Here is a 12,939-nt window from a genome sequence, read left to right on the forward strand (position 1 = left end):
CTTTTTTTTGTCTTGGCTCCCAAAAGCACACTCGTGGGTGGCCAGGTACCTGAGATCATTAACACTTCTGACTGCTCTTGAGTCTCGAGCTTCTCTCAAGTAATTAGTTTGTCTTTTACTACTATTCGTGTCTTTAACCCCCTACCCCAATCTTCATGCTCTCCTCTCACCACCTTTTGATCTTCTGTCTTAATCCTTTTCGTCTGCTCATTGCTTTTGTTCATATTTGCTTGTCATTTCAAAAATATTGTTTCAAGGGTTTTTGAGGAGAAGAGCGGGAGAAAAGTTTTGGTTTTTGTATCCTATCTTAGGACATGCAAGTCTGTTTTGGTGCAATGTCCAGGAGTGACTGATCTCATTGCTGGTCAGTCTTGATCGTTGTGCTTTTATAGATGCTTGCAGTAAGCATATTCTGTGCCAATCTTCTTGTAGTGTTGCTCAGAGTTTTGAAATATGGTCACTTCCCAATCAGTTAGTTCAAAACAGGTTTTCATAATCCAATTGATTTTCTTTCCATTTCAGATTTTGCATCTTTTTCCAGTACAACATATCTGAGGGTTTTTTCATTGGATGCAGGCATTGTTGGCAAAGTCAGCACTTATCACCATCTGTAGTTGCCCTTGAACCATATGGGCTTGCTCAGGCATTTCACAGGGCACTTACAAGGTAACTGTAAGTTAACAAGTGGGTCCAGAGTTGCATATAGGCCAGAGTAAAGATGATAGATTTCCTTCCTTAATAAAAGTGAACCAGATGGGTTTTTTAAACAAATTTCATAAGTTTAATGATCACAATTACTAGGACTAGCTTTCAATTGATATTTAAGTTTTTAAAATTCCATTCAAGTGGCTACCATGGTGGGATTTGAACCGATGTTCCCAGACCATTACCCTGTGTCTCATGATTACCAATCCAGTGAAATGACCACTATGCTATCACTTCCCCATTTTCACATGATTGGAAATAGACTTCTGTTAAATTGTTGGTGTGTTTTTAATTCATTCACAGGATGAGGGTGTGGCTGACTTCGTCAACATTTATTGCCCATCAAAATCATGGCTGTGGGTCTGGAATCTCATATCGTCCAGACCAGATAAAGATAACCGTTTCCTTCCCTAAAAGATGTGTGAATCAGGTAGAGTTTTCTGACCATCAAAAATGGATTCAGTCATTGTTAGACTCCTAATCCCAGATTTTGTTTTAAAATTCAAATTCCACCAACTGCTGTAATAGGATTTAAACCCAGGTCCCCAGAACATTACCAGGGGTCTCTTGATTAACAGTCCAGCGATAATACCACTAGACTATCGCCGCTCCTGTGTAGTAGATTGTGTGCTCGAAAAGCAAATTGGGCCATGTAGCAGCTACAATCTTTTGCAAAACCCAAGAGAATAATATCCATGAGTAAATTTAACGGTCATGGTATTTGATGCCTCGTTGCTGCAGGGATACAATAATTCTGATGCACAATTGATAGAGTCCCACTCACTCTCGGCACCATTTACTGTTATATAGTCAGCATTTAATGACAACTGTGTCTACATTGCACCTAAGGGTACAGACGATATTTATCATTGATTAATGTTTGGCTTTTCTGTACCTCAGTCTCCAAAACCTTTAATTCACAGATCTGAAATTCCCCACCTTGTTCTCACAAATCTCCTCAGATTTTAATCTTTGACTACTTTCCCATTCCATGTTGGTTCTATTGTCCCACTCTACAATCTTGCTTGACTTAAAAGTAAAATTCATGGTATTTGTCACATGCAATGTCACTGAAAATTGTCTACTATGAAGGAGAAGGCTGCTCAGGATGTGCTGACCGAAGTTCTACATGTTGAAGAGAAGACACAAAAGATGGGAAGTGCACGTGTGGGGCACTTGTATGAAGTTGTTACGGTAACAGATGGAGCTGGATAAGGGTGTGAAAGAGTGAACTGTACCCAGAAGTTGAAAATGAATTGAGAGAAGAAATATTATAAATTGTTTCTGTGGTCATTGGCGGAGGGTGAATAAATTCATAACTGGTCACAATATTGATAAGTTGCACATTAAATAGAAAATGAAAATCTCCCATTTGAATTAACTCACTTGGTAAAAGTCTTTTTCCTGGGGTAGGGGAGTCTAGAACTAGAGGGCATAGGTTTAGGGTGAGAGGGGAAAGATATAAAAGAGACCTAAGGAGCACCTTATCCACGCAGAGGGTGATAAGTATATGGAATGGGCTGCGAGAGGAAGTGGTGGAGGCTGGTACAATTGCAAGATTTAAAAGGCATCTGAATGGGTTTATGAATAGGAAAGGCTTGGAGGGGTATGGGCCGGTTGCTGGCAGGTTGGACTAGATTGGGTTGGGATATCTGGTAAGCATGGATGAGTTGCATTGAAGGGTCTGTTTCTGTGCTGCACATTTCTATGACTTTATAGGATCTGGGCAGGGAGACAGAAAGGAAACTTGGGTATGATTATTCATTAGGGAAGACTAGAGGGAAATGTTTAAGTGCGCATGTGTAAGTTTAAATCCAATGTTCTGACAAAAGATCATCAAATTTGTTTTACTTTTGATGAAGCACTAAATTTGTTTTACTTTTTGATGATGCTTCCTGATCTTCGGGTATTTTCCTCTTCCTTTTATTATTAAATAGCTGCTTAAAGGATGTCATTTTTTCCCCCTGTTAACCTGTGTGCATCCCACAATCTGAAAGCCTCAATAATTCCCTTGGATGTAGGCCTTCGTTAGTGTCTCACTAGAACAAAGGACCCAATACCCAGCATGAGCCAAACTAACGTAGTTTACAAAATACCATGCAAGGACTGCACAAAACACTATATAGGACAAACAGGAAGACAGCTAACAATCCGCATCCATGAACATCAGCTAGCCACAAAACGACACGACCAGCTATCTCTAGTAGCCATACACTCAGACAACCAGGAACATGAATTTGACTGGGAAAACACCACTATCATAGGACAAGCCAGACAGAGAACAGCCAGAGAATTCCTAGAAGCATGGCATTCATCCCCAAACTCCATCAACAGACACGTTGACCTGGACACCATATACAAACCACTACAGCTGAAACTGACACCCGGAAACGGCAAGAACATCCATCAACAGACACATCGACCTGGACCCCACATACAAATCACTGCAGCTGAAACTGACACCCGGAAGCGGCAAGAACAAACCACTATAAATACCGGAAGAAACATCAAAGCAGCGCTTCACACGAGGCTCCAACAGCACTGATGATGTTCCCTAGCCAGGGAACGAAACGTTTGCAGCAAAAACTTCCAGCTCGGCGAACAGAACCACAACAACGGATACCCGAGCTACAAATCTTCAATCAGATTTTAGTTCTTCAGCAATTGAGTATTTGATGTTTGCTTGAAGAATTGAATTTCAAGACTTCTGTTGAGTAAAGATGACCATGTTTTTTTTATCACTTAATGGCACACTTTGAATTGGAATGCAGTTTGATGTTTGCAGAATCTGGCATGAAGTGAACCCAGGTTCTCTAAGTGCCTTCATAGTAGACCGTGTTCCTGGTTTTCACAGAGCAGCAGAGTATTGGTTTACATTTATTATGTTTCTTACAGGGTCTCAACTGTGATAGAAACAGGTTAGATCCCTGCTGTTTAAATAAGAAAATACAGGTTGTTCTTACAGCTATTAGTGGCCAGATTCAGAACGTTACATTTCATGAATGATCTCAATGAGCAGATCGGTTGGGAATGAAATTTTAGTATATTGAAATTTAAAAAGGTCCAACAGTTTTCTATAGTCCTTGAATTTATCCGACGAAGAACTCTGCTAGAGATTGGGTTGTTTATCAATAAAAATGTACCTGTCTCCATCCCTGTGTTGCACCTTATAGCTGTTCTCATTTTTTTTATTATTTGTAAAGCACACCTGGACATTGACAGTATAAATTGAGTCGTACAGTAACTTGCGTTGTCTGTACTCATTACAACGGCTTATGGATTTAAGTTGACCGATTTGAGGGTAGGCTATGGAACAATATGATTTGTTTGTGGAGAAAGCATTTGTAAGAAAAGCAAACTTAATTTTTAGGAAAATTCATTTTCAGTTGGAGGGGATTGAAACTTTATTAAACAATAATACTTAGGCAAATGCCCATTTCGCTGCTCCTCGGATGCTGCCTGAACTGCTGTGCTCTTCCAGCACCACTAATCCAGAATCTGGTTTCCAGCATCTGCAGTCATTGTTTTTACCCCATTTTAGCAATTTAGTTACAATCAACCAATTAATATTCGTGACCAATTTACATTTATACTAAAACAAAATGCTATAGATGCTGCAAATCCAAAATGGAAATAGAAAATACTGAAAAGGGTCAATTGCCAAGGTAGAAACTGCAGAGTGGGAAACAGCGTTAACATTTCGGGTTGTGATCTATCCTCCGAACTGGGGAGCAAGTGACTTTGAACTAGTGAGAGGGAAAAGGGTGAAGAAACCGAAAGCTTAGTGATTGGATGATGGCTAGGATATATCAAGTGATCAAGGTTTCATTCTACAAGGCCAATTAAGAATGGTCAAGGGATAAGTAAACATTTTAAACATTATCCCTAATAGATGTCATCCAAATGCAAAGCGAAGGAAAATCGAGAAATGATGGACAGAGAAAGCCAAGCCAACAAAACAAAACAGTCGAAGAAGAACTTAAATTTGAGTTCCTAAAATGCCCAACCAAGAGATTAGATGCTCGCTCTTGAACTTGTGTTGAGTTTCATTAGGGTTGTGGCAGGCTGAAGACAGGTCAGAGGGGAGCAAAGTGAATAAATTTCTTAAGTTGACTTTAGACCTGGAGTCAGGCTTCTGTAAAGTGTTCTCTAAAGTGGCAATGCTATCTGTATTTGGTCTCATCACTATAGAAAGGATTCCCTTGTAAAATGAGTAAAGTATATTAAATTGAAAGTGAGCAAATTGCTGTACCATTTGTAAGGAGTCCTTGGACAGTGAGAAGTGAAAGAAGTTATTGCACCTCCTGTACTTGCGTGGAAAGTTTTAGGAAGAAAGGGAGGGGATATAAGGGGTGATTAAGCAGCAGAACAATGTATTGGAAATAGAATAATCTGTTCCCACTGCTGAAAGGGAAGGCGAAGATGTTTGATGGTGGCTTCACTGTTGTGGTCATGTTGGAAATGGACCTGGTGAAAATGGAGGCTTATGGAGTAAAAGGCAAGAATCAGGGGAACCTTATGATTTTGATTTGGAGGGAGAGAGTGAGAATAGAAGTGCACTAAATATATCAGATACAGAGGGCTCCATCAACTCAGCAGAGTGAGCTGACTACTTGTGGGTCAAAACTTTGGTTGAAGATATTAAAAAAAAGTATTGGAAGTACGATTATGGGTAGTATCAGTTTTGCTGTTTATGGTAGTAGCGCCTTGAGTGGCCCATTATGTTTGGTAATTGGAATATATGTGTATTAACACTTATGAGGTTCCCTCATAAACTGAAAACTGTGGATATTAATTTCAACTAAACTGAGTGTCACTGAACAACAAATGATTCCAACAAAAACGATTTCAGAAGAATGGTCACTGGACTTAAAACGTTACTCTGATTTCACACTACAGATGCTGCCAGACCCTCTGATGTTTCCCAGTAATTTCTGGTTTCCAATGTGAAGGATAGGCCTCTGTTTATAGGCTGGCCAGTCTTGTCTTGTTGCTGGGAAAATTATTCCAATCAACATTGAGATAAATGATTAACTGGTATGAGAAGAGCACAGATTAATCAGTGATATTCAGTATTGTTTTGTAAAGAGTAGTTGGTCTCTTATTATCTTAATTAAAATTTTTGTTGAAGTAAACTCTCTCAATAGATGTGATCTATGTGAATTTATTCTGGCATCTGACAAAATCTTAAGCAGCAGACGATTGAGAAATTAAGATTGGAGTGGACAATGTTAAAAATCATACAACACCAGGTTATTGTCCAGGTTTATTTGAAAGTACAAGCTTTTGGAGTACTGCTCCATCATTAGATAGCTAGCTACCTGACGAAGAAGCAGTGTTTCAAAAGCTTGTATGTTCAAATGAACGTGTTGGACTATAACCTGGTGTTGTATGATTTTTAATTTTTGAGAAATCAAACCACTAAACAGAATAAGGTGAGTCGGAACCATAATTAACTCTGACAGGAAGCAAAGGGTAATAGTCTGTGTATATTTTCTTAAATAGAAAATGGGTTCCATTAGTGTTCCACAGGGCTCAGTTTTGGTTCCCTTCCTATTTGGTATGTATTAATAATTTAGAATTATCTATGGGAGACATAATTTGGAAATTTGCAAATGACACAAAAAAATCCGGTTCATTGATAGTGAAGAGGATGCCTTTGACTACAGGATAATGCCAAAGCTTTGCTTGAGTGAGCAGAAAAATGGCAAGTGGTATCCAATGCTGAAAACTATGATTTTATACAAGAGGAGGCGGCAAACCAAGAAAGACAATACACAATAAACAGGAGAGTGTAGAGCGGCGTAGAGGAAATGAGACACCTTGGGAATGTGTGTCCACAGGTTCCTGAAGGTGTCAGAACAGGTAGATAATGTAGTAAAGATGATGCATGGGATGTTTTCTTTCATTTGGCAAGCTATTAAATGCAAAAGAAGGAATGAAATTTGGAATGATGTAAGACACTGAATTGGGGCACAGTTGGATGCTTGTGTACATATCTAGTCACCACATCAGGAAGGTCAAAATTACAATGGGGAGTGCGCTGAGGAGATTTTCAACAATATTGTCAGCACTTGTATGTGTACAAGGAAATACTGGATAGGCTAGAGTTTACCTTACAATACTAGAGGCTAAAGATGATGTAGCCAAGGTGTGCAAAATAATGAGAACTTGGGTAGAATGGACAGGAAGGTCTGCTACAGAGAGGTTAATCAGCAGGGACGCAGAGTTATGATTCGGTAGAAGGAGCATGAGAGAAGAAAACCTTTTCCCAGAAGATGGATAATGGGTTGAAATTGTTGCCCAGTATGGTGGTTAAGACAGAAGCCCTCAACTCATTTAAAAGGAACTTGGAACTGTACCTAAAAGTTTTTAACCTGCTAAGCTACAGATGAGGTACTGGATGGCGAGACTAGATTGGGTGACAAGCCTGTGCTGACAAGATAGGCTGAAGAATCTCTTTATGCTACAACATTTCTATGATTCCATGGTGTAGCTAGTCATTGGCAATTTCATAAGTACAACATTCAAATTGCAATTTGGAGATAGCTATTCCTTGGTATCTAATCTGTCTTCGAATCATCTCCAGAAGGAGTAGGAAAGATGCCAGTGGGTTAGTTCTGAAGCTCAAACCTGTTGCACGGAAATTCACTGTGTAGCTGGTAGATTCTGTACTTAGTGGAATTCCATTCATATGCCACGAATGAGAAGAAATCCTAACTTCCATTGCAATAGGTTCCTAAATCATCTACAAATGTGAAGATTATTATAATCTTCCCTGATGCTTTGTTCTGTGGAACAGGGTTACCTACTAGTGAGTATTGATAAGTCCAATTGAATGTCCTCACAATAGCAGACTCAGCTATTTTAGTGCAGACTACTGATTATTGGACTTTTCCGTTTTTATATAGCTCATCTGGATAAACTAGTCAACAATTTGGGTTTGTGCATCCTGTACTCGTGCAATATTCTTTTTTGGGATGTTTTGGTGGAGGGCTAGTTGTAACGTAGTGCTATTTGCTCAAAAAGTTGAGTGCATTGGATTTTTCCCACATTCACAAATGACTATCATTTTCCTATTCTGGTGATATTAAGAATGGAGGTATTTTGGAGCAGCACTTGGATGCCCATTGATATTTGTGACACCTATAAAACGTCCACAAAGCTTAGCTGCAAAAGATGAGCTGAGTTTTCCAGTGCAGTAATATTACCATGCTTGACAAAATTTTTTATAACCAATTTCTAATTAACGTTTTTTCTCTCTAAGAAAAATCTTCAAGCCGTCTGTCTTCCCACCCCACCCTCCTCCTCCTCCTACCCCCCCCCCCCCCCCCCCACCTCTGCAGTCTCAGCCACTTAAACACAGAGGGAGGGCCTTTAATGGGTTTGCAGCTTCCTAACTGACCAGAACAGTTATGGGTCACCAATTCCTTTGTAGGTTCTTTGTTTTCTCATTCTCTGACTCCTTCCCAAGTTGTGATGAGTCCACCATTTGGTGTCTTGTCAAATAATGCAGCTAAGTTGATAATTCCCTATGTGGGAGAATCAAAGGAGAGATAATATCTCTACTTGCACAATATGTTATTGTATTGTGCTTATTAAAAGGACAAGATTTGACAGTGAGGGCTTAAGCCATCAGTTCCTTACTCCACTTTTTTAAAAAAAACTGTCTGGGGAAATAAGCAGTTATTACACTTCCTCAATGTTCCTTTGTGGAGTATATGGGGATATATTTAAATCTGTTCTTCCAGTCCCCTGGGGCTCATTCATTGGCTGCATCTGAATTGAATATTGCAAGTCTCAAAACTGTATAAAATTTAATTCCAGCAAGATTACGCTTTAGTAATTTGCCCTATACAGTTACAGGCAAAGGCTTTGCATAAATACGCAAGTTAAAAGATTTAGTTTTTGTTTTTTTATGTCAAAACAAATTTATACTTATTCTTTTTCAGTATTGTTTTCTGATAGTCATGTAACTGTTGAGCTTGCAATATTTCACTTTTAGCAGCCCACCATAAATTCCTTTACTTTTTGTTCAGGCCCACTTCCCGATGGCTGGGAGCAAGGCATTACCCCAGATGGGGAGATTTACTACATAAACCACAAAAACAAGACCACCTCTTGGTTGGACCCAAGGCTTGATCCTCGTTATGGTAAGTGAGCCTTTGTTGCAGGTAATGCTTGACTTGTTTTTTAGCTGTCCAGCCAAACTTTGTAGTATTCCTTGTGGAAATTTTTTAACTTGAGCAGCTTGCTGTGTTGTTATGTTAGTTCTGACTGGCGACTGGCGGGAGCTAAATCAAAACAGTGTGCAGATCACTGAGCAGGTCAGGCTGGGGGGACAGAAACTCTTTGAAGTTTAACAAGTGTTGACCTAGGACCATTATGGTTTCCAAACTGAAGATTAGCTTTAACTCTTCCTTTGCCACAAGTATTAAGTTTGTAATAACGTGTGTTTTTCATTTCATTAATTTGTCATACCTTTCCTGTATAAGTTAATAAATATTGCAAAAGAATGAATACATATTCTAGGTTTAATTCTTGGCAGTTGTTTGGCCTCTTTGATTCCCAAATTATCAATAGTGTTTAATGTCTGTTCAATTGCATGTCCCTTCAGAGGCAGTAACTATAAGAACTGTTGGAATATTGTAGAAAACTATCTTCCTGAAATGAGGTTGGTTAGCTGTTGAAGTGCATTTGTTTGCTTTAGAGAACTGTTTACAGCACCTTTATGTGCTCATGCGGATTTTTGTCCTGCTTTCCCTGTGTGGGCCCACCGTTTGCAAGTCTGCACATAGCATTGCCAAAGTATCCCAGACAGGCTTAAGTGTGTGCCAGGACTTTCTTTGCGGTCAGGCACTTAATCTCTTCCAGGCCTTTTCAGTCAAAGAGCTCAAGTGTAACTGAAGGCAAAGCGAGGTTGGGGGTGGGGGCTTGCATGTGTGCTGATGCAGACTACATCTAAAACAAAGCTAAATAGAGACAAGCTGTTAGTTGTATTGAACTTAAAAGAGTTTTCCTCTTGCATGAGAGGTCAGGGCCATTATATTGTGGTTTTCGTTTATTTTGTTCTGCAAGCCAAGAACATTTTAAGTTGCTGACCTTCATTGGCAGCTTGAGTGCACATTGTACAACCAGAATGTTTGTTTTTTTTTGTGTATCGTTGGGTTTGTTTTTACTGATCCATAGTTACTAGGTGTCGTTTATACTGGCCAGAATTGGGTGAAATATATACTGAGATTCTGGAGGAACACTGCACGCAGTCCTACAAAACTGATAAAATATTGATCCTCTCTTTACTACTCTTGTTAACTGCTATTGGAAGCAACATACTGTTGTTCTGTAACACAATTAAAGCAGGATGACAGGATATGAAGTAGCCCACCATATTGAATGTGGATTATTGAATAGGAAAGCAGTGATTCTGTGACAGCGCAGATCTGATCATAGAATACCTACAATCTGGAAGCAGACCATTCAGCTTATTGAGTCCATGCCGAAGCTCCAAAGAGCATCTCACCCAAACCTAACCCCCTATTCTAGCCCTGTTATCCTTCATTTCCCATGGCTAACCCACTTACATTTCACCAGATGTGCAAGCTATCGCAATTTCCTAAATTTAGGAATCAAGCTATAAAGTTTCTGCTTTGGATGCAGATGTTTTATAATTCTCATTGAAAACCTGCCCCATAATACAAACTTCATCTGGTTTCTGCTTAAATGGGCCATATTGTCAAATGCAAAACCAGCCTGGATTTTGTGTAACTGGATAATGTTTTTAAAAAAAAATTAACTTTAAATTTTTTAACTTTATATCCTTAAAATGAAAAATTTCAGTGTTACCAACATTGAAAATGTGTTTTTTGTGAAAATTAATCTTTAATAATTCAGTCTACTATTTCTAATCAACATTACTTCTGTGGTTTATAGGGTCATAGACGTCTTTTTTACAGAGAAAAGGCCTTTCAGCCCTTCAAGACTGCACTGGGCAAAAACAAGCAAGCACCTAACTATTCTAATCCCATTTTTCAACACTTGGTTCATAGCCTTGTACACCCTGGCATTGCCAACATACATCTAAATAATTAGTCATAGGGTCTGTTTCCATTATGTATGACTTTTCTGTCCATGCTGACCAGGTTTTCCCATCTAAACTAGTCCCATTTACCTGTGTTTGGCCCCATCCCTCTAAACCTTTCCTATTCATGTATCTGTCCAAATGTCTTAAATATTGTAACTGTCCGTGCATCTACCAATTCCTCCGACAGTTAATTCCATATATGCACTACCCCTGTATGAAAATATTTTTCCTCACATTTCTTTTAAATCTCTTGCCCCTTACCTTTAAATCTATATCCTCTTCCCCAGTCATTAAATCCACCACCATGGGCAGGTGTGTTTTCCTGTCTACTGTGTATAATTTTGGCCATCTCAATCATGTCCCCCCTCAATCTCCACGACTACATAGAAAACAGCCCCAGACTTACTAATCTGTCTTAATAAGTAAAACTCTCCAGCCAAAGCAACATCCCAGCAATTGCGCCCTTTCTATAATGTAGATTCTAGAACCACGCACACTACTCTAGCTATGACCTAACCAATGTTTTGTGCAATTACAGGATCACCTCCCTGCTCTTGAATTCCAGGCCTTGAAGAATAAAATCAAGCTGGTCAGAGATTATCTCCCCTTAACAAAACCAGACTGACTGATTAATCCCTGCCTGTCTAAATGTGCATTAATTCAGTTCCTCAGAATTGCTTCCAATACTTTGCCCACTACCAAGGTTAGACTGGCTAGTATGTTGTTTCCTGAGCAAGAATGGAAAATGCTGAAAATACTCAGACAACTTGACAACTTGTAGGTTTGCTCGCTGAGCTGGAAGCTTCTAATGTCATTTACGAAATACCTTGCAAGAACTGTAACAAACACTACATTGGACAAACAGGCAGAAAACTAGCCACCAGGATTCATGAACATCAACTAGCCACAAAAAAATGACCCAATCTCACTAGTATCCTTGCATACGGATGAAGAAGGACACCACTTCAACTGGGACAACATATCCATACTAGGACAAGCCAAGCAGAGATGCGCATGAGAATTCCTAGAAGCATGACATTCCAACCAGAACTCTATCAACAAACATATTGACTTGTATCTCATTTACCACCCCCTGAGAAAAAGGACAGGAAATGACATCACCATAGGAAATGATGTCACCAACCGAAGGAAAACCAAACACACCATTAGAAAGCAGACTATACTGCCAGTGCTTCATCTGGAAGCTCATTGAAGATGTCACCTAGTATAGTGACGAAATGTCTGAAATGAACCTTCCAGCTCAGTGAACAAACCTATATCCAGAACCTCAACCTGAGCTATAAATCTACTCAAGACTTGATAATAGCGAAGACAGAAACAGTTACTGTTTCTAGCAGTGCCTTTCATTAAAATATGGTTGGAATTAACTTCTAATGAATATATGAAGCCACATTTGACCAAGTTTCTCAGTAAATTAAAACAATTGAATTCAGAAAGTTTGGTTTTTCTACCCTTTGTTGTTCTGATACTTAAAAATGCCAGCTTAATAGTCAGGCCTCCCTGAAAGCCTACACCCATATGCAATCAGCTGTAACTTCTTTATGGTGATTAATTTAGCCAGGACATTGGAGTGGGGATTCACGCCCAGCACATTATTTTAAAAGTTAATGCACATCTTACAGAATGCAAATTATTCCCAAAATCCTACCAGCATTTTTTGTAATTATGCCGATTTCAGCACCAAAGAAATCTAGCGCAGTCTAGCTCATTGCCCAACTGAGAGGATGGGAAGTATTTTGTCTGCTGTTTACTGAAATGACAAATAATAAATCTGTTCTTTTAGTCTAGTTGGAGTGTAAAGTGAGGGAATGGCTTGTTTCATCATCCTCTGTATTGATCTGTGTTAGAACTTGTCAGGTTTCCTGGATTTTACAACCATGGAAACAAAACCAACTGTGTGCTTGTTTCTGTTACTTGTTAGTCCCAGTGACAAACAAAACAATAGTTTTTTATTAACTTCATGTACACCATTGTATTTGCAAAAGTTGAAATGTGAGGTAACAATATAACTGAAGTATTCATGGGAAGAAAGTGGAATATGTCATGTTATTTAAATGGAATGCAGCATAAATGGTTCTGTGCAGTTGTTAGCTGTAGTTTTTTTTTATTGGAATGAGAAAAGTACTTCAAAC

The 12,939-nt window shown here is 39.1% G+C and overlaps 1 protein-coding gene across 2 annotated transcripts in view; it reads left to right on the plus strand.

The window, feature by feature from the left end:
• yap1 (Yes1 associated transcriptional regulator) overlaps positions 1–12,939 on the plus strand; it is a 138,273-nt gene that overhangs the window by 94,200 nt on the left and 31,134 nt on the right. Inside the window, exon 3 of one of the 2 annotated variants that reach the window (XM_060825775.1) lies at positions 8,745–8,858. The exons of the other annotated variant lie outside the window; for it this stretch is intronic. Within the exon in view, the coding sequence (XP_060681758.1) occupies positions 8,745–8,858 (114 nt within the window). The remainder of the gene's footprint in view (positions 1–8,744; positions 8,859–12,939) is intronic. 2 annotated transcript variants of the gene reach the window in all.

Source organism: Hemiscyllium ocellatum, chromosome 6, assembly GCF_020745735.1.
Source record: "Hemiscyllium ocellatum isolate sHemOce1 chromosome 6, sHemOce1.pat.X.cur, whole genome shotgun sequence".
Classification (NCBI taxonomy): domain Eukaryota; kingdom Metazoa; phylum Chordata; class Chondrichthyes; order Orectolobiformes; family Hemiscylliidae; genus Hemiscyllium; species Hemiscyllium ocellatum.